A 25,274-nucleotide genomic window follows, 5' to 3' on the forward strand; every position below is an offset into this window, starting at 1 on the left:
TTCCATATGCCATTACTGTTTATGGAATGTTCCTGTTGTGGGCCACTTGTGGGTAAATGGCATGTCATTGGTGTTAGACTGGTAGGTAGGAATTGTTTTCCACCGACATGTACTGATGGTGTGTCACCCTTGCGTTAGTGTCATATTCTGCTAGTTGGTGATATGCCACTCTTTGACAGGTGTTGTTCTGCTGCAGTTCACCTGGCAGAAAAAGTGTGCCACTTGCATTCCACTGAGAAGGGCCAAGTGTGATGTACAGCTGGTACCTCAGGATCAGGTTTATTGCCAATTAGGGTTTCACAGTTTTGATGCATAACAGCAAGCACAGTAACAGAAAATAACAAAGATCAACAATGCAACAAGCAACACCTTTTTGTGATGTGCATGTTGTCTATAGAACATGAGGGATGTGCTGCTTTCATGGATATATGCAAGTAGAACAGTCAGAGTGCATCCCTCGTTGAAGTGGCATAGCCCTAAGAATCCACATGTGATAATATCCAGTAGCAAATGTCAGGAAGTATTGCTGTGGGAGGTGGTATGTACCAGTGGAAGATAAGTGACATTTGGTAGTAGAAACCGGAGATGTGACGATACGTCGATATTAAGACCATGATTTGATTTTTAATGCAATATTCAAAAAAGAAAGAACAATTACTTGAAAAAAATGCCCTTTATTAACAAATTAGTGTATAATATAAAGAGCTGTTCCATCAGGTGACCACATCCATGATCAGTTTATGTCCTGGCAGATTTAACAGTCTCTGTTTAGTGGTCAGCTCAGCTGTGGTAGTTGAACTGCGGTGAAAAAGCGCTGCTGCTTGCCTCACTCAACCAAGCAGATGGCTGGAGTGGCCTATGTTCAAACGCGCTGGTGAAGCGGGGTTTAAAGTCTGTGTGAAACACTTAATGTGTAGGGACAGTGCGGCCTCTCTCACCGCTACATCCATATATCATGCATTGTCTGTAAAGACAGCAATACTGTGATGATTGAGCTCCCACTTCAAAACAGCAGATTTCAAAACCTCAGCTATGTCTGTTGGTCAAAGTTTTATATTTCACATTTGCTGGTCTTAACATGAGCTGTGCCTGTAATATAATACTGAGTAGCCCGTGACGTTCACCCATCTGTGGTTAATCAGATGCACTCTGCTCCTTTGAGGCTCTGTGTCACTTTAGCTTTCGTCTCTTGGTACAGAGCATACTTCGGCTCTAACATGTTTACTAACCTCTGAAATCCATCGTTGTCAACCACAGAAAATGGCTTTAAGTCTTTGGCTATATATTTCTCAATGCGTGGTGTTATTGTTTCAGCTGTTGAACCCTTACGCTGAAGCAGGCCTCCCAATGCTTCTTTCGGGCACCTTTAGCCTGGCTGAAGCCTTTTCTAACGGTATGTTGTTGTTGTGATTTGAGCTGGATGGTGATGCGCCAAATGGCTTCTCATGTTTGGTATATTGTCGGTATGGTGGTTGACTGTTGTCCGGCAGTATTTGTATGTTGATTTGCCTTTGTGAGTTTCCTTTTCGCCATTGTCAGTTCTTGAAAAGGGGAAACAGAAAGGCTGCACCACATCAGCTCTAAAGGTCGATGGAGCATCCTCAATTGCTTTTTTGTTATTGGCACGTTCATCCGTAACTTTCTATTTGGGTTTATTTTCAGGAGTGCTTGGCTTGCATGCAAAGGATGATGGGAGTCTTCTGGACTACTATGATTGCGCCTTTTGCTTTTCAAACAGAAACAATATCACTTTCGACAGGGAGAGATAGTAAATAACCATGTAACATTGTGGTCGATAGTGCCTCAGTTCCACGATGGCATGGGGCCATATTTCTATCATGATATCGCGAGAAATTGTTAAATTCCTAGAAGCAATTCCTGAGCGTACCACTGAAGTTTGATTTATAGCTGGACATTGAGATGTTACAGTGTATGCCAGGAGCCTGTAGCCTCTTAAGCTTGCACTGTTGCTGATGTTAGCCTCCTTAAAATGTAGCTACATGTTGGGGATACGGAGATACCATGTGGGGAACCGTAAGAACTGTGATTTGCTGTTTGTGTTTTCACCTACAAATTTCTGATACAGGCAGAAGTTGTTGATAGTGCAAACAATGTTAGGGACGTTTAAGACTCATCAGTCTCGGCTAAGACTATCCATGGAGACCTGCCTGCTCACAACGATCACTGCTTTCTATCATACAGATTGAATTCACGTAAACCTAATTGCATGGCAGCAGCCTCCTATTCAGTAATGAAACAAGGTAAAATAGAAGTTACCAGGATGTAACTGTTGCTCTGTATTCACAAAGTGAAGTGAAACAGTGACTGTGGGAATTATGATTAAAGCATGATACAGCTTGATCAAGTATGATACATCTTTCTGTGTTGTGGGGGTGCCATCAGAAGGTGAAATCTGAGGCTGAACTAAATATGAAAACCTATGACTCCCCTTAGCTCCTTATGTCAAGCATATACCTGGAAACAGACATCCACTTTTTTAGCATGGGACTTAAAATTCATGTACTTGTACTATTTATATGTATATTTTTTATGTCTGATTTTGCTTCAACACGTCTCCTCTCAGTGGTTTTGCTATTTTATTCTCTTTTTTTTATCTATATTTTCCTTTTAATACCCCGCCTTACACTTCTGGTTTTACTCACATTATTTATAGTGACTTTATTTCATTGTTTATCTATTATTTTATTAGCACTTATTTTATTTGGTTATTACAAAGTTTTACATTTTTATCCTACCTCTGGTGTTTCCCCCATGCAGATTCATGAAAGGTTATGGTAGCGTTTGCTCATTTCCTCTTTTTATTGAGTCAGTATTTCTAACATAGTCATTAAATGTTTGTGCATGGATCAGGGTGGTGTACGGGTAATGGATGTGTTGGGGGTTGGGGAGGGAATGTTTTTTTATTCTTATGATGTAAAGCACTTTGTATTGCTTTGCTTTGTGTGGAAAGTGCTATACCAATAAAGTCTGATTCATTGATTGATTGATACTGTTTCAGAAAGGGAACAACACGGTCCCGATAAAGTTACAAAAACTGATTAATGAAAAGTTTAATTGGTTTTTGAAATGATTTCCATCTATAGAAACCATCACGTAGCACAACGGCCAACCTGAGCCTGAACCAATACTTTTAGTCTAAATTTGCACATAATTTCTTTTTTTTTTTATTAGTCACTGTATGCATATATATAGAGAGAGGATGACAGAATTGATAGACTTTCAATAATTTTCCTTTGACAATCTGTATTTTATTTTTTCGTCATTGATGCATTGAGGCTAGGTCTGATTATAATATCAGTGAGTGGGAGTAATCATCTTTAGGCAACAGTTTAATTACAGGTTTTACATGATACAGAGTAACAGGATTTCTCTGATTACCTGCTTTGTGTAGGTAGTTTTTTTTATCCTTTTGTACTGCTTGTCACTGTACTCCTAAATCCACATTTGTTATCTTGCTTGATGGACATAATAGTATACTCAAATTATGTTTTCTTGTGTTGTGTTCTCTGCAACTCTCCTTTTTCAGTGGACCGCAGTTTGAAGCGCCGGCAGGTCAAGCCACTCGCTGCCTCCCTCTTAGATGCCTTGGATTATGACAGCTCAGATGACAGTGACTTTGAAGTGGGAGATGCCTCAGGTGAGCAGAATCTCTGTAACTTAACAGCCTTAAACCAAATAGTATTACATCCCAATTAAACAATTAAAGAAAGATCCAATTTAGGATTTGTTGCAGATCTTCTTAAAGTTCTCTTAGCGTGTACAACCCCCAGTATGTATGAACAACTTTTCTGTAAGAGAATATGTATTTTTCTCTCTTATTCCTTAAATATCTTATTAGCTCCTCACATTTATCTCAGACTCCTTGGGAGGGGATCCTCATCCCAGGGTTGGGAACCACTGCTATAGGGCTACATCTAAAGATTATTTTCATTATCAATTAGTCTGCCTATTATTTTTAGGATTAATCGATTAATCACATGGCCTCTAAAGTCTCTGTCAATAGTAACAAATGCCCATCACACTCACCAAAAGTGACATCAGTCCAAAATCTAAAGATATTCATTTAACAATAACACAAGAGAAAGAATAGCAGCAAGCTCTCACAAATTGTGTGGCTGGAATTATAGAATCTTTTGGATTTTTACTTGGAAAAAAATGAAAGTCAAAATAGTTGCGTGGTACCTTGGTACAAATTTGTCAAAGCCAACAGTCAAAGACTGAAATGATTGGTATTCTCAGTCTCTTCATTAGGCATTCATATGCACTCCTTTTCACCTGGGTAAGCAGCGGAATGTGAAAAATATTTTGGCACAAAGGTGTGAGTGAATGAGTTGCAGTGAGGTTGGAAAAATGCATGTATTTTTGTGTTCAAAACATTCATGTTACAGCTTCTCACTTTTAGCTGACACTGACCATCACTTTCACTGGCAGGTCATATCAGCTGTCGCTAATTATCTTTAATTTCTTGAGTAACTTGATGGCAGATCAGAATGAAACTTTGTGTCTGTGTGTATGTGTACATGCATGTATGCTTGCGTGTGCATGTGCGTGCACGCTCTTTCTCCTTGTGTGCAACTATGATGTTCAAACCAGTGTCGGACTGTGGAAGTGAAAGACCCCTGTATTTGCAAACCCAATTTCATTTGCGTGTGTGTGTGCACGTGTGTGTGAGGGAACTGGCCGTTGCAGTTCAAATGATAAGGAAACTGTTGGTGCCACCTCCCATACAGATATTGAGCCAATACTACTACTACTACTACTACTACTACTAATAATAATAATAATAATAATAATAATAATAATAAGTACGGTCCCAAAATCTTTACCAATAATTCATACGTACTGGGGAGCAAATACATAGACAAGTCCAAACAAATACCATGTCACTCAAAGTCCCTACAGATGCTATCAACCAGACCCCATTGTTCACCGTTTTGAATCTGTTGTCATTGCTTTGTGCTCTGATAGGATCAGATGGCACAGGCAATGGCAGTGATGAAGAAGGGTCTAAAGCGAGTGCTGCAGGTTCAGAAAGTGACTCAGACAACCCTGCTTCTGCCGAGGACGGTATAGATGAAGAAGAGGCCAAAGACCTGGCTGCTGAGGACAACTTGACGGAAGATGATGAGAAGACCAAACAGCAGCCTTCTTCAGACAGCTCCACCAAAGACACCCCCACTGTCACCACACCCAAAAGCAGGCGCAAGAGCAAGAAGACACCTGAGCCTGAACCTGCTGCAGCTGCTGGCACTGAGTCTACCTCAACGTCAGGGTCTGGCAGCTTGAACACAGAAGAGTCTCAGGCTGAGCCCAAGAAATGGAATTTCCGCAGGAACCGCCCGCTGCTGGACTTCACCACCATGGAGGAACTGAACGAGATGGACGACTACGACAGTGAGGATGATAACGACTGGAGGCCCACAGCAGGGAAGAAGAAAGGCAAAGCAGCTGCTCAGAAAGGAGGGACTGAGGAAGAGGACGGTGGCAGTGCTAGTGACGATGACGATGAGAACGATGATGATGACGACGACGATGATGATGATGATGATGACGATGAGGATGAAGATAAAGATAATGACAAGGAAAACAGTGATGACAACAACAACAACAACAACAACAGTAGCAGTGATAGTGACAAGGAGGTGAAGAAACCCAAGAAGAAAGCAAAGAGCACAAGTACTTTTGATGAAGAGCTGACTAATGACAGCATGTCCCAGGGAAAAGGCAATGAGGTGAGCGCAACTCCAGTCTCACACCTCTAGTCCAACTGAAATTAAATTACATATTTTCTACTACATACATTTTTGCTGTGCTCCCTTTGTGGAATCAATGACCAAAAGAAGGCTCCATGAATACACCCCATCTGTGCATTAACCGGTCAGAATGCCTCCCACTCACTGTCTATGCGAACAGATTTGTTGTGTATATGATGCTTAACATTAATGCTTCTTTGCATGAAGCATTAATGTTAAAAGTCTATCATTAGCTGCTCTGTCTTGATTTTAGCCGTAGAGTAGTCTGAGACATGACATGAGCCACAGGCTTTAAACTGCTGCTCACATTAAATTACCAGCTGATGGAAAATGATTCGGCTTCTATTTTGACTGTGTAAAATGCAACTGCCTTACAGTGTTAGCTTGCGAGGCAGACAAGCAAGTCAGTAATTCTGCAGTGTAGTGAAGGACTGGAACACATGGGTTGCTTTCAAATTAACAAAAAAAAAAAGAAAGAAAGAAAAAGAAATTATATGTTAGTTGTATACTAAGTAGAGTGGTCCTTGATCAACACCTTTGCTAATAAAAAACTGTGTGTTCTTGTTTGTAGCTACAGCTACCAGCATGAGTTTACATACACTGTGTCTGGGTGCCCCTGCCAGCTCAGCTGCCAAACGCATAAACAGTCATGGACTTTTAAGCTAAAAGGGAATTTCAGATGTAGCTCCAAAGGAAGAAAGTTTTTTTTGCTTTTCAAATGCAGTCTTCCACCTTGTCCTAGTTATGTAAAGCACTGCAGATGAATGAGGTATTCAGTTATCACTTTGGCTACTGTATGGCATTCCATAATACCAAACAACAATATGAGTCACAAAGTCACCATATAATCCAATGAGAGGTTTAGATGGTATCTGAGTGATTGCAAGAGAATTTCTGCCTTTGTTGTAATCGACTCACAGTGTCCATGAGCATTGTATACCGGATTTACTAACTGCCAGTTACTGGATCTGTGGTCAGATCCAGGGGGGGCGGCGGGACATAAGATAAGTGGCTTTACTGTGGCTCTGTCTCCTGATTCCCCAGGATGCCTTGCTGGACAGGTCCCAGACCTGGAGCACTCAGCACATCCTCATCTGCTGCGTCTGTCTGGGCGACAACAGCGAGGATGCAGATGAGATTATCCAGTGTGACAACTGTGGGGTGACCGTGCATGAAGGTAAGCTGCAGTTAGTCCAGTATATTAGTGTGCACATATATCCAGAGCTGCAAATGCCCAAACTGCCAGGCAACTGTCCAATGTCATGACTGCTTCATAGAATTATACTCTTCAGAACAACCATTAGGATCCCCAGTCAAAAACTAACAAAAAAGCTAAATTTACTAAAAAGTGAATTTTGAACTTAATCAACCAACTTTTCTGGAAGTACATTGTGCTTGGGGGCTTACTTTCCCCTGAAGTTGGCAGTATGTGCTCTCAGGCTGTGTATCACTGCCAGCAAACTCTACCAGATAGAAGTTATTTTGTACTTTGTGTATCTGCTTTACTACCACTGCATGTTAAAAGGTGATTCCACCGTACTTTTTTATTCTAAGCTACTCATTTACGTAGTGGAAATGATAATAAGACTGATGTCACTGTCATCATCATAGAGAGTTCTAGGGCCTCATTTAGCTTCAAAAGAAGTGCTTGCCTCCAATGTCACACTGCTTTCCAATATTAGAATAGAGGCAAAAGTGCAATCCAATATTGTAACTTTTCAGTGCAGACAATCTGACCATCATGGTCATTTTACCCAGCCACTGGCCAGGTGTGCAGAGGAGTTGCCAACCACTTCTGTCACTTTTTGTGTGTGCAGCCAAGTGCAAGACAGCTTCATGATGACATTTAACATAAAAATTAAGAGTTGGCCCTTTCTGACGGTGTAAAAACACTACTGGTGTGTGTCCTGACCTAGAAAACAATGTTCAGATGACGTGTCATACACTGTTGGTGGGTTTTTCCCCTTTAAACTGCATATTGTATAAGGCAAAATGGCTGCACTTGTATTGGGTCACCAGTGATCATCAGCTGGAGGCCTGTGGGCCACATCCAACCAGCCACAGCTTCCCATACAGAATATTAATGAATTCAGATAATGCACGCATCAACCGTTACTCACCAGTGGAAGAGGTCTGTCTGGCCAGTCTGTCCTGAGAATGATCGTCCGTTAGCTTGCCAGTCCCTGGCAACAAGCCAAGAAATCAGTTTTGCTCATACTTCATAGTTCACCCTCTCTACAGAAGAGGATTATTTTCCAACTCCATCCTCTCTACTTCCTGGACCCACCATCAAAACGCCTGGCTCCCAGGCTGGCCATTCCCTGGAGCTGACAGCAACTATACTACGGAGGGCAACTCAGGAGTTGTCACAGAATTACAAAGTTTGTCTAGTAGACACAAGAGGTGTCACTTGAGTTTCTTTTGTTGGCCAACTTTTGGAATGAGTCTCAAACTGAGTGTTTTTGTTTGTTCCCTGGGATCCTGAAGAGGAGTTGTTGTTGAGATAAGGACTCATTCATTGGCAGTTGAACAGTAACTTTTGTATTGAACACTGACTGCCTATTTGGTGGAGGCCTGAACTAATTTCCTAGTTAAGTATCTCATTAGTATGGATTTTACACCTTTCACACTCAACACTCATGTCGGCTAGCATTAATGTTGTAAGAAAGCGAAAATATGATACAAAGAAGGCTAATAAGGTTTAATAAGTGTTTTTTTTATTTCTTTATGCGCACCCCTAAAAAACATATTTTGGCCCTTGGACAAATGAAAGTTGATGACCCCTTTCAAAGACAGTGGCAGTTCAATGCGCTTTACAGATTTAATCATAAAATGACACTATATTACTGAAAGTGTTGACAGTTAACCAACATTGATTAGGCTACATAGTCAGCTACCCTGCTCACATATGCCTGTAATCACACATAACATCACACAGACTTGCAGCTTGCACTGCACTGGCACAGCCCAACTTCACTGTGATTGGCTGAAATGTGTCAGGGTTTAGCCTCGAAGCGGCGACCACCTTTGAGGTGCAAGCAGGACTTAGATAATCTCAGACAGTCTAGTTCGCACACTCTCTTATGATGTGCACACTCCTACAAACACACACACACACACACACACACACACTCATTCCTAATCACCAATTCTCCACAGCAGACTTGAGATATTAGAAGCAGGTCTTAAATTTATCTTGTTCCTTTGGTTGGTTGATATTTTCTTCCTTTGAGACATGTTTAATCTCCCTGAAAAGACACAGAACGGAGCCTAAGTGGTTTGCAGTAGAGGCTTGAGAGGGAGGAGGCAGTGGCAGCACTTGCGGCCAGTTCCTATCTTCTTCTCCAAGGACATCAATGGTGTTTCTTTTTTCCGTGGCAGTAAAATATGGGACTTAATTCTAGCAATATGTTTTGAGATCCTGTGTACTTGTGCTCAAATGGATAGATCTATTGTGCTATTGGAGGTTTAATTGTCATGATACATAATCTATCTGACAGCTTAGCAATTAATATATTCAATTTTCAATAGTTTTGCCAATTATTTGAAATGTATTAGTCATGTCAACATGTGGGAATAGATCCAGGAATTATAACTTTATTTTGGTGGATGGGTTTGTGTAGCTGCGTGTAGGGCTGAGAGCATTTTGTGTCATGAGGTATGTTTTTAAGTACTGCACTGTGATCTAAGGTATTGCTAACATTAATGAATTCAGGTTTTTCCGTGCATTTATTTTGCCGAGAACTGATCTGTAATCTTGTTACCTTGAGATGTAGCTATTTGATTATGAAGAACCGTGATGCCGATGCAGGCTAGTTTGACCTGGAACTGGTGTCCTGTCCTCCCATAAGCACAATTGTTGATGTGGCGACATATTGAGTAGACAGTATGTGCGCTTATATAGCGGGAGAATCTAGCTTCTCCATTAAAAATTAATTCTCCGTGTAAACGAATTATGTTGCATCATTTTTTATGTCTCTGTGCCAGCAACAGCTGTGGACAGACGCATTATGTTTTCAGGTGCCTGTTTGCCAGTTCTCATGAACGTCACATCTCACTAATGCCATGAAGGAATTTCCTCAGATTTGGCACAAACATTCACATGAACTCTAGAATTAAGTGAGCACAGTAAAGGTCACGGTTACTCTGACCTCACATCCATCCCATTATCATATATCTCAGACAGGTGCACTCAACTATGAACTGATTAGAGTTTTGTTGGTCTCATGAGACCCTAACGACTCATATGATGGCCAGCTGGGTCGGTGATCCTGCAAGAGGAGAAATGTGTTGGACTCTCCACCAGTCAGTTAGAACTGAAAAAGCTTCTTGGATGGAAAGCGTAACGTCCTCTAGAACCTCAAGCAAGTCTGGTTGCCTTTGTAAAGTACTTAGAAATGTCTCCTCATAAAATTGCCCAAAAAACACAACTCACATTTTGGATTGTTTCACTCACAATTCAATTTTCACAACAGCACATGAGCTGCAGGTGGAGAAGGCTTGTTGGTAATGATCTAGCCAGTGCAAACAGTCTAAACCAACATGATACCAGATGACATCGGCACCATCAAGTGTACTTACAAGCTTTTACAAAGTGATGGCATAATTATGCCTACATTAAGCAGGAGAGGGCACACCAGCATTTACAGGAATTGATATTGTGTGGGGTTATCTCTCCAAAAATCATAATCAATCAATATGTGGCAAAGGGTGAAATTATGGAGGGCCGCCACAAATAATGTATGTTCATTAAAAGTTAGTGTTGTTCCAGTGCTCTTCGACGGACAACGACATCAGGCTGTTGAGCTGAGCTGCAAGTGTAAAAAGTGACACTGATGTGACTTGAAACAGAAAGCAGTCAGCGTGCGCGGTGTCTGATGCAATTGACCATTACATTGTCATTGACACTGACACGAGACACTTTGAATTCCTGAAAGTGTACCTGGAAAATAGACAAGTCTGTGTTTTCAAAGAAAAACACTCTATTTATTGGCCAAAATTTGGTTTGGGGTGCCTCAGGGGTGAAATATGGGCCCTATTTTATTTTCCTTATGCATGCTGCTACTGGGCAGTATTCCTTTATTCACTGTAATGGCTTCTCATTTTATTTTTATCAAAAAAAAAACAAAAAAAAAAAACATGCTCAATGAAATAATCCTGCCCCATTAACAAATCAGTATGTTGACAACTTAATTTGGTTATTTGTGTACTTCCTTGCCAGATGAGTGATAGTTCTAAAGCTGGAGATAATATCATGCACCTCTGCTGAAAAGATGTACCTGTAACATGTGTGCTCATTTTAGAGATCACAAAGTACCTTGTTCAAGGTTAAGAAAAGGTCAAACAAGGAAGGACTTTGAGGCAGAGATGAGAGATGAGCCGTCAATATCTAGACCTCAAATGAGTCAGTCTTGCAGCTCGACTTCACTGTTCCTTTGTTCTTGCATTCACACCACTCTCCGGACACCATCACTCCCTCTCAGACAAGAAGAGAGGCTGACATGAAAGGTAGACACTCAAGACCTGGGTGAGAGATCAAAAGCTAGAGTGGGCAGAAATCCACAAAGCAAGAATCTACCCAGAGCACATAGAGGAGTCCTGTTCTTACCATCCTGTCTTTTGATTATCAGACTCTTGCCAGTCATACAGGGAGACATCATTACCAGACCACAAGTAATCCTCGATTTGCCTTTGACTGTAAATGCCAAAGAAGGCCATTTTTATTGCATACTGTATTCATGTATTAAGCTCTGCTGGTTTCTTTTAGTATTCTGTACAGCCAGGTCCCTTATTTTGTTTCCTCATATCACTGATATGTTACTTTAGAAAAGGTTAATGTTAATAGTACATCATTGTCAAACCGTCATCCTTTTCTGATCCGGTGATGTGAAAGTGATATTCCATTTTAGATAAAAATGTGAGGGAAATTATGTGTAAATGTACCGTAAATGTAATTATTTCCCCAAACATGCTCATCTCATTTATGCTGTCACCTTATTTGTTCAGTTTAACAAAATTGAAAAGCCTGATTTTATTTCTTAGTGTCAAGAAATCCTGTGACTAAGACAAAAACAGCTATGTGTCATTCTCTCAGTACGTTTGGACTTCCCCCATGTGTCTGTGGAATTCAGCCCCAAGGCCTAAATATCTATCATCTCTCACAGATTTTACTCAAATACTGCATTTGTTGGGGGCTGCTTTCAGTAGTTGATTATTAATTATTTGGTGCTTTAATGAGTATTTCTGGCAGCAGGACAGTGTATGTGGGATTGGATCAAAATAAAGTACAGTGTGTGTGATCATGGTAATGAAGGAAACGTAACCTAATGCATTGTGGCCCATCAAAATGTTTTAATAGTTTTTGAATAACAATGGAGCTCTGTGGCACAGAAAGATGGTGCATCAGGCTTAGGCATGGAATTTGTTAACAGAAAAGAAAAATATTGGGATTATTAGCCTTAAAATATTAACAAGAGTCTTTAATGTGTTAATGTGGAAAGATAGTGGGAGAAATCTACATACTCCAAAGGACCTCAGTCTTCTAAGCAGATAAAGATTCCTTTGACCCCTCCTGGACAGGACATCTGTGTTGTTTGTCCAGTCCAGTTTGCGGTTAGTGAACATCCAAGTATTTGTACACATCCACACGCTCTATGTTTAAACCTTGGATGCTGATCGGTTTAATCTGTGACACATTCCTGTTGAAATCTGTCACCATCTCCTTTGTCTTGCTGGTGTTTGCGTGCAGGTGGCTCTGTTCACATCAGTTGACAAAGTTGATGATGACTTCCCTGTATTCCAGTTCATTCCCCTGTGATACACGTCCAACAATGGCTGTATCACCGTATAAGTTGCGGATGTGCACTGTACCCTGCAGAGCCCCCATGCTGCAGACCACCACATCCGACAGCCTCATACTGTGGCCTGTTGGTGAGGTAGATGATGGTCCAGTCAGCCAGGTGACAGTCTACTCCAGCCAAATCTGTTGAAAAACAGATTCAGTTCATTTGCCCATTCCCGGTCTCTAGATTCTGGGCCCCTCCCTCTGTCACTGCTGTGGCCTGAGATGGTTTTCAGGCCTCTCAAATCCTCTCTGGCATTGTTCACCTGAAGGCGCTCCTCCAGCTTCCTGTGGCTGTCTTTATGAAGTGTAAGCATCCTTACAGTTCATTAAGTTGTGGGCCATCGATATGCTCTCAGGATAACAGATGGCTGGTACATTTATTTGAGGCGCTCATCAGTTTTCATTCCATGAAGCCCATGGGAACCCCTGTGCATTAACTTTTATCCTATGTTTTCATACAGCAGCCTTCGTTGATGGCAAGGAAACATTTCTCTCTATTAAATCTCAATACAGTTAAAAGTACTTCTTTTGGTTCAGTCAACTCTACCTTGCCCCCCCTTTTTTTCCTGCCAAGCTCGTCATTTCTGACAAGGATAATCTTTCCTTCAGGGATTATGAAGCTATCCTGTAGTCATCACTTTTTGTCAGCTTAGCTCATATTAGCCAGCAACCCGTGGCTTAACGGTCTGAGCTTTGTATCTCAGTTCAAAAGGAACACAGAAGATTTGTGCCACGGTTCAGCCATAAGTCGGTTAAACCAGCATGGTGGTCGTTCACAACCCCCCAGTTCCACGGTTCAAAGCCCAATCAGTGAAGATGAAGCGCTCAACTGTGGCCAGAGGTATTCCAGTAATACCTTTCTTTAAGAAAATAAACGCTAAGTGGAGCTATATTGGAGCTAGCAGGACTTAGCCTCCTGCCCTTTCCACATATTGTACTGTGGAGGAAATGGAGGTAGAAATCTCCAGTAGTTCTGTTCACAATTTCAGGTTGTTAGATTCCAAGTAGTTCTTCCATTTTGAAGGTCAGAACGAAGTCCAGCTGTGACTTAATTGCCCCAGTGGAATAATCAGCAACTTGATTGGTGTATCCTGCCTTTGAGTTGATCTCCAGAAGAAAAAAACAGTGGCCTGTAAAAACTGAAGATATATCCCACCAGCCTTGAAGGGCAGAGTTCAAAATTAGTGATTCACTGTGACACACAGCAAATGGTCTCTCAATCAGAAAAGGACATGCATCTACCAAACAAAGTGTAGAGCTGAATAAACAACTCCATCTGCCCCAGTGTTTGCTTTAGATGGGCTGCCTGACTCCCCAGTGTGGCACACAGTGACGGGCATGAAGAACATTGAGCTTTTGATTTGTGAGTCTTTCCCATTCCTCAAAAAGCCTGAAGGCTGGTTGACTGAATTAGGAGTTAGCGTGTTATCTCCCCAACGGAGGCAGAGTACTGATTGCTGCCCTCATTGGTAGTGAAGAGCACGTCTGCCTGGTGTAATAGCTGCCACATCAGCCAAGTAATTGTTTAGGCAACCTCAGAAAATTAAGAGGACAACATTAAAATTCTTTCGCTTGGCTTCTTCTTGCTTCATTTTTTATCAAATGTTCAATTTGGGGTGCTGCAATGTCACAGTAGATTGACAGCTTTGGACCAGAGCAGATCAGGTCTGTTTTTTTCTTTTGGCCTTCTACTTGTTTCCCAGAGTGCTAGAATAGCAACAGTACAGTCAGCCATAAGACACTGATTTTGAGTCAGTTGAATACAAGATATATAGTATAACAATGCTAGTACTGTATGTCCCTGTAGGCTGATTGGTGTCAGTTTTGTCCCTAAATTTTATAGTAACTATCTAAGAAAAGCTCTTGAATAACAAAAGCATCCTTTTGTACTGTTGGTTTTATACACAAAGCCACAAATCAAGAAATGTCCGATGGAGACAGTTTTTACCTTCTTATTGCTTTGTGTTGTTATTTCTTTTTGCAGTGAAGGGCAAAACAAATCTATGGCAGAGCCAGACGCATGTCCATGCAGTCATCTCTTCCCATTCAGTGTTGATGATTAATGGATTGTGTCATCCAATTGAAGAATGACATCAGTCAAGACAGCCTAATGTTTCTTGAAAGTGAATTCATCTGGAATGACTTCCAGAAAGAGGAAAACCTGCAGCTGTACTTTCTGACTATGGCAAATGTTGTATTTGCTATCAAGTTTCATTTTGAGCAGTGCATTTGGAGGCTTTACACCCATTCTAGAGACCAAAAAGTCAGGATATCTTGGCCTCGCTTGCTTTAGATCTGACCGTTCTTTTTTTAAATCCAAAGTCTTGCAACTTAACAAAAGTGCAATACTAAGTCATTGGTATAGCCCTTTAATTACTGCGAATGGCATTGAAATGCTGCAGCCTAAATGGAAAGATTACAATATTATTTTGAAAAGGATTAAGCATTTTTGGAAGAATGTGTAACATATAACTAAACTTTACAGAATAGAGTTGTATTTTGAGACTCCCAAATATTAGATTTTGAGGGGTACTTAGGTGTAGCCACTGAAAGGTATGGACAGTCAACTCATTGGCCTATATTTCCTGTGATTCTTGGAGGATAGTGACAAATCGTAATGTTCACGCCACTGCCCTGTATGAGGAGCGGCGACATGGACGATAAGATTACTGTTGTCTTAAATGAACAATACAGCTGATTTTACAATGTCGGTAATCTTTTCTGTGTTTCCAGGATGTTACGGTGTGGATGGAGAGAGTGACTCGATCATGAGCTCTGCCTCAGAGAATTCAACAGAGCCTTGGTTCTGTGATGCCTGTAAGAATGGAGTGACTCCCAGCTGTGAGCTGTGCCCCAACCAGGATGGCATCTTCAAAGAGACGGACGCCGGGAGGTGGGATACAGTAGCACATTGACCCGGTGGTCAGTTGCCATTTACTAGAGGCAGCGAGTGGAACGTGTTCAGAAACAAATAATGCCTTAGCTAATGACCTTAGCTGGTTAAATGCTGAAGGCAATATATGTACAAGCTAAATTGTACTTATATTCAGTAGTGGAAAGAAGAGGAAGTTGGATTAAGGAGGAGAGAGAGAACTGGCAGAGGAGCGAGAAAAGGGGATGGAGGGAAGAGAAGAGATAGAGGAAGAAAAGGAGTGAGAGAAAAGAGTGTGTTATGTGAAGCGTGGAGACTTCAGCCACGTTATCGCTGATAGTGCTCCTCAGCCAGGCTGCACCCGAATTTACTACTTCACTAGAGCATGAAAAACACAGCAAATTAAACTGTGAAGCTGTTGCTTGCTAGAGATGGATATCTTTATATTGGACTTCGGATTCCCTTCCCTAAAGTCCGCATTTGAAATTGTGTCACACCAAACTGTAGCTAGAGTCTGGGGCTACATAAATCTATGAATCCATTTCTTTTTGAAGTGTCTGAGCAGCCAATTTCATGATATTAAGCGTCTTATTGTCTGCAGTAATTCACTAGAATAAATGCAAAAATAACCGAAGCCATAGATTTTAATCAGTTTGATGGTATTCCTTGAAATCAGTGACCAGAAATCAATAAATTTTGAATGTCACCTTTTCAAAAGTACTTTTCATGTTGGAGCATTTTCAGGTCAGGATTTGTATAGTGATGTGATTTAGTTTGTTCTGCTTCTCTTCGACAAACCAGCATATCAGCTAGTCTGATTTGCTTTCTCTTTGATTTCAGATGGGTGCATGTGGTTTGTGCACTTTACGTTCCTGGAGTAGCATTTGGAGACATCGATAAACTACGACCAGTGACACTCACAGAGATGAATTATTCAAAATACGGGGCCAAGGCAAGTAATTTTACATTTGTTTTTGTTAAAGCATTTATGTAGATTGGATTCATCTTTAGCAGTTTAGCATCTTTCAGGAGCTCATTTTTAGATGTTCTTTTTGACTAGGGTATCCCTAATTTACATCTATCCAAATATATTCGTTATGTTTCATCATCATTCCTGCTTAATTATTGTTCACTAGAAAATGCTTATTTTTTCTGAAGGAAATCTAGGAGGCCCACTTCCACTAAAAAATGTTTAAACATTTCAAAATTTTCAAAGATTGTTTTAAGAACTTCCTTGCAAGGTGTTGTATGGCAGTTGATTTGAAGCTGAGTTAAAGCACTGAAGGGGTTTGAAGTGTCCATTGATGTGGAAGCATTAAAAGGAATTGAAATGTAATCACTTAAAATAATTGTTTGAAGAATGAGATGAAGTCAAAATGTCAAGTGAAGAGCAAAAGACGAAAGCAGTTGAAATGTCATTGCAAGAGCTCCAAGCAGGGGAATTGTCAGTTGAAGTGCAGCTGCTAGAGATAGTTGTTGACAGTTCATATGCAAGCACTGACAGCAGCAGATACTGTATGTCAGTGGAAGTGTAAGAGCTGAAAGATGTAGTAGTAACTGTGAGTTATAGAGGAAGAAACAGTTGTGTATACTGCTGAAATGTCTGTTGAAGTGAAAATACTGAAAGCAGTTAACAGAAACATCTTTGACAGTTATTGATTAGTGTATCCTGACTGAACTGAATATGAACTGTACTGTCCCTCTGAAGTTCTAGCTTATTTATTTCGGATGAAGTATATCTGGTACTTGGTACTGTGCAAGAACAAGTAGCATAGGAATTATCTAAACTCTGAAAGTAGTTGAGGTGTCAGTTGAAGTACAAGCAGTGAGGACAGTTGTCAACAGTCACTTCAAGAAGTGATGAAAACCCTTGAAATATCAGTTGTAGTGCAGGTGCTGAAGATTTATTTGCATCGAATGTGTCATGAGCAAGTATTGACAACATTTCATATGTCAGCAAGTATAAAAATCACTGTCATTGTGTCTTGTGAAGGCAATTTAAGTTGTGAAAGTGAAAGCACTGACTACTTTACAGTGACAGTTTTTGACACTTTTTAATGTTAAACACCACATCACTTAAAGTCAGTTTGGCCATATCGAAAGTCAGAAAGATGGCCTTTGTAAAGTCTGGCACTGAGGGAGATCTGAGCACACTTTTTAACATTTTAGCCATCCTGTTTTCACACTTAACACATTGTATTTGGTAGCTAAAGGTGATGCCCTCCGTGACTCATACATTGAATTGTTTTGGAGTAGATACACGTCTGTATTGTATTCTTTTGCATTTAGGAGTGCAGTTTCTGTGAGGATGCCCGTTTTGCCAGGACTGGTGTGTGCATAAGCTGTGACGCAGGAATGTGCCGCTCCTATTTCCATGTCACCTGTGCACAGAGGGAGGGACTCCTATCTGAGGCCGCAGCAGAGGAGGTAAGGAAAAAAACGGGATATTCAAACCACAGTGGCATATTATGACGTAATTACTTCAGTTTTCTGATGTAAGTGCTGAAAATATTCCCAATTTTAGGTGCTATGCAAGAGAAAAAAATAAACTGTTGTGTGTTTTTCCCGCATCTTATCTGTGTTCAGGGTTGAAGTAGTTCAAATATCACCCAGACTGGGTTGTGAGGCTTCATATCAAAACTTCTGCCAAACCCAGTCAAAGGTTTGGTAGATTTACATGTGACTTGTAACAAATCTAAAAATATATTTTTCCCTTTGTTTGACCATTTAAACACAATTATACTTCAACTTACAGAGACAGTTAGCTCATTTTGACTTTAGTGCGAGTTACTCATGGGTTGTGGTATTGAATCAGAATCAGAATCAGAAAAAGCTTTATTGCCAAGTACGATTTTACACATACAAGGAATTTATTGTGGTGAAATTGGTGTATGACACATGTACTAAAATAAGAGCACAAAATATAACCATTTAAATATATATACACAAGTCTGTTTTTTGTTGTTTGTTATTTTCCGGAAACACAGTCTGTTTTTTCAGAAAGAAGTCCAAGTTGAGCGTTAATGTAACACATAGAGTTGATGGATATTACAATGGCTCCAAACAGGCTAGAGCTAACAGATCGTTTCATAGCTAACAGAAACATTTTAAGTCCCAACAGCTCTGAATAACTAACAAGATGTGAGTTTTGCTCATTTTGTGTGTCAGGTCACTTCTGTTTCAGTCTGACCTGTCAAGCAAAGCAGTAGGCAGCAGCATTAGCTTCTAGACTGTAAGCAAGGCAGCACGATGCAGACAGGCTCCTCCGACGGCCTGAAGGCTCTCCAAGCAGAACAAATCATTGCAAATGCATGAGATGTCTTTTTTTGAGGATGGATAAAACTGACGTTTAAGTTTGAGCTAAATCCCGACACGCTAACCAGCAAGAGCATGCAAGCACGAATCAGTCACAGTAGCTCACCAAGTGGTCTGGCTTGCTAACTGCTAATCAGTCTCCTCCGAAATGTGACCTGACCATCAGATGGATTTATAGTATTTCTTTTAGCTTCAGCCTTTTTACTGCCATTGTTATTTGACAAACATTTGGTTTGCTAGATATCTTTAATTACAGCACATAAAGATTCAGATTATGTTTATGTCAATGCCACTACCCAGTACCATCATATAATGATATCAAAATTTAGCCGCTCAGCTTCATTATTTCACAGAATGGCTTGTGATACGCTTTTCTGATAGGGAATTATTAGCAAGAACCAGAGTATTTATAATCACTGTCATCACATACACATAACACACAATCACATACATCCTTTACTTCTGCACAAGAAAGCATCCTACACACTGCAAACCACTTAATCTAGTCAATCGCACAAAAGACTTCTATCACAATTCAAAGTGCTAATGGCCTCCACTGTGACAAGTTAGGTTTAAATGATTCCCAAAGACCAATAGTTGGAAAAACTGCTATTGCGTTTTCTATTTTTTTCCTGTGAAAGAGCAAAGAATGGAGGGGACTAGGTTGTAAAATGTCAATTTAGTAGAAGTTGTGAAATATAGTGTTCCCTTTCATTACGAATTATTCCAACTGTTGATGGCTGTTTTTGTTTCCTCAGGATATTGCTGATCCATTTTTTGCATACTGCAAACAGCATGCAGACCGCTTTGACAGGAAGTGGAAAAGGAAGAATTATCTTGCGTTACAGTCTTACTGTAAGGTCTCTCTGCAGGAGAGAGAGAAACAGCTTACTCCTGAAGCTCAGGTATGTTTCTTTCGTTCAAATCAGCGGCAGCAGCCAAATGTCAGAACAACTGTTGCACATGTGCATTAGGGTAAGGCGATGTGATGGTATATATGTGCGACAGTAGAAATGTGTCCATTGGTAGAGATTTGGCAATGCCATTCCACGGCGGGAGCTATCCCTTAAGCCGTATTTACACACTGTCATTCACAGTGTATGCACTGCTACCCTGCTACATAGCAAGTGAGTGGGTGTGTTGATGACATTACACAGAGTTTAGGTGCTTTGCACTCTCTTCTGCCTGCCTGTATATTGTTTTCCACGCTTTTGTTGATATTGTGGATACGTCCAAGTACATGTAGTAGTGATATCAATGCAAAAGCAGTCATCATCACTGTTAAGTCCTCCTCCTCCTGCACACTCTACCCAGGCGCCAACCTTTGCCTAACCCAAACAGAGTATTTTCAGTCAGTAAGAATGTGTCTTACGTGGACAAATGTGCAACATGTGTGAAAGGACAACTCTGGACAATGTCTGGACCTGATTCTGCTGACACTGTCCAGATTTCATATGTGAAAATGGCTTTAGTTTCTCTGCTATACATTCAGGGTGTGCAGCGTGATTTAGCTATCCAGACGTTCTCATGTGACGATGTGTCAAGTGGTGGTGGTGATGATAATGCACATCTGTTGCATCTCTGTTCTCATTTGCAACCTTAAAGTTCATTTTGAAAGAAAGTTAGTTTTACTGTTTCGAGTCTTTTGTTTTTCACTGAAGTGTTGTCTCATGCGAGGCAGCTGTTGTTTTTATTAAGTACGGTACGGTACAGTTATTTCAAACCATTTTTTAATTACAGTTGCACAACTATTGCTGTAAATTGATCTTTACCATGATTATGAAATTACATATACCGTGGTAGAAGATTTTGGCCATATTGGCCTTAATGTGCATTTGTGTTTGTGCCAATATTCCGATGCTGCTTCTTCAGTGGTGTGTTGAAGATTATATTATGTGTTACCTTTTTTATTCTTGATTTCATTTAGGGCTAACCAACCATGTGAAGACACTGGCAACATGCTGATGGTTTACTAACTTAAAAATGTGGATATTTATGTGTATGTATGCATGTATGTGAACATGTATGTGTCCCACCTGCAGGCCCGAATCACTACCCGCCTGCAGCAGTACAGGGCAAAAGCAGAGCTGTCCAGGAACACTCGGCCTCAGGCATGGGTGCCGCGGGAGAAGCTGCCTCGACCTCTGACCTCTAGTGCCTCAGCCATCAGGAAGCTGATGAGGAAAGCAGAGCTGATGGGCATTAGCACTGACATTTTCCCTGTGGACACATCTGATGCCAATGCCAGTATGGATGGTCGCAGGAAACATAAGCAGCCTGCCCTCACAGCAGACTTTGTCAACTACTACCTGGGTAAGGAAACTCATAATCAGATTGCTGAAGCATGCTTTTTTTCTCTCTGAGGTTGCAAAACTTTTTATTCAAACACTTGTGAGTTAAAGTGAGTTACAGTATGATAAAAAAAAAAAAAGGTTTCAACCCACCCAGTATTCCCAGATACAATTGATTTGATTCTAGTTTCAGAATTACAGGATGTGCGCGGCGTCTGAAAAAGTTTCTAAATCAATTTAGTCACAATTAAGACCCTTTAAAAGTATTAAAAAGTCTTAAACAGTATTTTCTGAGGTATTACAGTTTGTAGCTCGGCCGGCAGCCCTTAGAGAAACAGGCTGCAATGAAATCTTCACTGAAAGTGTTCAGATTGTTATTCTAAGTGTCTGACAACATTATGGAAAGGATCCTGACAAAAAGAGACCTTTTTGTGAAAGAATAAGATCCTTTTGATTAACCAGAAACAGCTGCTAAATTGCTTTTGCCAAAGCCACCAGACTCCATTTACAGAAACAATGATTTTATCATTGTAAAACATGTCATTCAAACTCAAACAAAGTAAAACTCACCAAAATCATCTTGGTTCATCCTTACACCATTCTAGCAACATTACCAACTCTGGTTTGCCTGAAATAAACCATTATTCACCAAATTGGGAGAGGAGCAAGAGAGAGGGCGGACATCAGAGAAGCAGCAGGAGAAAACAGCATGCAGTGCCAGATTTTTGTCAACGCAAGAATTATTTTCACTGGACATCAGGACTGGACAGACTTAAATATGTCGGACTTCAACAGATTTTCCCAGTGAAAAACCGTAATTAACAGATAACGGAAACCCTGCTCCCAGTCAGCGGTGATGAAGTGACAGGTTGTTGTGACGAAGCTTTTGTTAATGAGAGCTGTCCTGCAGTCAGTGATCAGAACTAGCTTGTCTGTGCTTGCTAGCTTGACTTTTAGCTCATCCTTCTCCTCCTCAAAGTGTTTTTCAATGATTGTAGTCACAGTAGCTCTTGGTGGCGCTACATACCCATCCTAAAGGTACAGGTCTAGCTTTTTGAATTCCTTGCCTTTTACCACACTGATTGGTACCGTATGGGTCTCAATCATACTGCACACCAACTGGATGAAGCCTTCAGACTGGCGTGCATCATACTGTGTGTGAATGCAAATTAAAATATAGACTGACAGGCATAACCCGTCAAAAATATTCATGGTGGTTAAACAATTAGCGGTTAACCATTGACATCCCTACTGCAAACTCGGTGTGTGTACAAGTAGTGGATGTGGTTTTGGTTGGGTAAGTCTCCAGGAAATTGATTTAATGTTCCCTTACACACCCACTGTCAAAAGGTTGCAGCCCAGAAACGGGTCAAACACAGCAAAATAAGAATGAAATAAAAAAATTCAGACAGAGGGCAGCACGAATACACTACCACACACTTCTAGTGGGTCATAAATGATGATTAAGAGGGATTACTTTTGTTTTTGTTTTGTCTATTATATTCTTTTTTTAGGAAAATCCTCAATAGTATACCCTTAACTAAGGGTTTTTGCATTTAGCTCCATATTCTCTCATGCTATATAAAGGTGCTCTTTTCCCAAATAATTGATTGTGATGCCAGATGTGTGAGGCACCATGCCGGTAACCTTGAGAGCATACTCCATTAGCCTGCAGCAGAGGGCCTATCTGCCATCAGTACACTCTCTCATGTGCGTTTTCCTGTACATAGATTGTGATCGTGCTATTGATTTTTGTCCCATTGATATTCAGAGCGGAACATGCGAATGATCCAGATCCAGGACAACATCTCAGAGCAGAAGAACTTAAAAGACAAGCTGGAAAGCGAGCAAGAAAAACTGCACGTGGAGTACAACAAGGTGAGCAGCACAATCCAAACACACAGAAAAACAGGTCGTTTCTCAGGACAGGCTGATTCATGAAATGTGCAAGTGCACTGATTGAACACATTTGTGCTTATACATTATAATATTGCATCATAATACATATGATTATGAGGTAGTAATTCAAACACCAATTATTAGACAAACAATAGACCACATGAACAAAGACTTCTCACCTCAGTAAAAAGCAACTGGTGTAACAGCACCATTTGTGATTTGTAGAAGTAAGCTGCAGCCACCAGTGTCATTCAAAAATCAAGCTAAAGAAAACTCTTACAGTGCTGTGGTAGATTAGGTTTCAGGCTTATCTTTAAAAAGGGGGTTTAATGTTCGTAAAAATATTAAAAATAAGTGTATATGTAAATACGTCAAAATATAATCCTTGCAAGACTGAATCTACAGCTATGGTAGCAGCATTTAACATTTGCAAATTAGCATTGAACTCAAAATACAGCTGAGACTGGTGGGAACGTCACTACTCATGCATGTATTTGGTCATAAATTGAGTTTTGGACAAATTTAGATTTTGACCTAATAATGGCATTAGAGGAAAATTCAGGGGATCACTGAAGTTGTTGCAGTTCATCTTTAGGGGGACATGTATGTCTGTGCTGAACTGCACCAATCAATCCTGTAGATGTTGAGAGATTTCACAGGATGGGTGAAACAGGGCAAGTCAGAGGATAACATAGTGAAAAGGATTCATCCAGAGGGAAACATGAATGTCTGAACCAAATTTCACAGCCATCCATCCAATAGTTGTTTAGGACCAGATGACCTAACAACATCCATCCCTAGAACCATTATGTTAAAATAGCATAACATAAAACCTACTGTCTATTAATAAGAAAAATAAAGTTCAAAATAGAGGACAGAGTGCATAAAATCAAGTAAAATACAACATTTTAAAAAAAGTCCTGCAGTGCATAAATGCAAGACTAAGCACAAATAAAAGATTCAGACCTGCATGAGGAAATTCAGACCAAGTTAAAGATGCATTTTTAGCTTTCTTTTAAAAATATTAAGTGGGGTTGGCTTCCCTGATACCTATAGGCAGTGTGTTCCAGAGCTTTGGGGTATAATCGACAAAGGCTGCATCCACAATTTTCTTCCGGCAGAAAAAATGGCTAATGACTTTTGAGTATCTCTGGAGTTTTCTCTTCTTTTTTATTTTCTCTTTTAGTTTTGAAGATATTCAATAGTACATGCATAGCTGTCCTCACCTTCACAGGACACCTGTGCTCCATAAGATTTTGAATGGACATTCATGATCCCCAGAGGACAAATCCTACTGACTTCCATGATTCTGCTGTACGACATTTGTGGTTCAGAGATGAGACATTCATGCCCCCCTCAGGATGAATTCTGACTAGTTATTCCATAACTTCTCATCCAACACAATCAGCTGATCAACATTTCTCTTTGTCTTATAAGTACTTTGGTTTTTGACTGAATAACTGAAAAATAACGATGTTTCCTTCAGCTTCAGACGTGGTTTGTGCTAATCAGCCAATATCAGCATGCTAGCAGACTAAACTAAAGTCCAGTAATCTTTTAAAAAGGTTAGCTGGCAAGATCAGCATTATCGCGGTGAGCATGTTAGCTGACAGTAGCCATTAGCTCAATGCACCCATGTGTCCCACAGAGCTGCGAGCATGATAGCAGAATCATAGTTTTATTTGGTAGAAATCTCTAAAACTGAAGCAGAACGAGCTTTTGTCATAAATTCATGAGTCATATTTTCATGCTGACAGTTGGCATGTCTGAAATTAGTGACAAATGTGTTTATCAGACAGAACGAAATCAATTCATGAATTTCAGGTGGTATTTGGTCATGTTGCACATTGTTTTATTAAGTAGGTGGCCATCCTCACTTGTTACCTCAGTTTTTCACAGCAATGGCCTTATGATGGTCTGTGCTAAAAACTGAATCTGTGCGTGCCTTTCTTTCATCCCTCCTCAAACATGTGACCGCTGTGAGGTCACTGGCACTCCATCCGTCAACATGAGGAAGGGAATACAACGGCAGCGTAGAAGTCACAAGAGTTAATGTTGCGTTCACTCTTCTGCCGTGCGTGTTAAGCACTATTAATGGACTGTGTGTTGCTAATTGCACTGCATGAGTTGCTCTTACATGGCTTTGGCCTTGGAGAAAATGTCCAGTGGAGGAATGTTACTACAATTCTTTCTTACATGGATGAATAAGTGGTCGAGTCCAGTACAAGGTTTACTCATGACACAAGGTTCAGCTCCATCATCATCATCATCATCATCAT

At 40.5% G+C, this 25,274-nt stretch overlaps 1 protein-coding gene across 5 annotated transcripts in view; it reads left to right on the forward strand.

Moving 5' to 3' along the window:
• Positions 1-25,274, forward strand: part of phf14 (PHD finger protein 14) — an 84,796-nt gene that overhangs the window by 1,335 nt on the left and 58,187 nt on the right. For 4 of the 5 annotated variants that reach the window (XM_076754197.1, XM_076754199.1, XM_076754200.1 and 1 more), the window contains exons 2-10: positions 3,548-3,658; positions 4,990-5,753; positions 6,819-6,951; positions 15,352-15,511; positions 16,331-16,442; positions 17,780-17,917; positions 19,564-19,710; positions 20,848-21,118; positions 22,868-22,974. In XM_076754197.1, the coding sequence (XP_076610312.1) occupies positions 3,548-3,658; positions 4,990-5,753; positions 6,819-6,951; positions 15,352-15,511; positions 16,331-16,442; positions 17,780-17,917; positions 19,564-19,710; positions 20,848-21,118; positions 22,868-22,974 (1,943 nt within the window). The remainder of the gene's footprint in view (positions 1-3,547; positions 3,659-4,989; positions 5,754-6,818; positions 6,952-15,351; positions 15,512-16,330; positions 16,443-17,779; positions 17,918-19,563; positions 19,711-20,847; positions 21,119-22,867; positions 22,975-25,274) is intronic. The other variant, XM_076754198.1, reaches the window with a different exon arrangement.

The sequence above is a fragment of the Chaetodon auriga genome, chromosome 17 (genome assembly GCF_051107435.1).
Source record: "Chaetodon auriga isolate fChaAug3 chromosome 17, fChaAug3.hap1, whole genome shotgun sequence".
Taxonomy (NCBI): Eukaryota; Metazoa; Chordata; class Actinopteri; order Chaetodontiformes; family Chaetodontidae; genus Chaetodon; species Chaetodon auriga.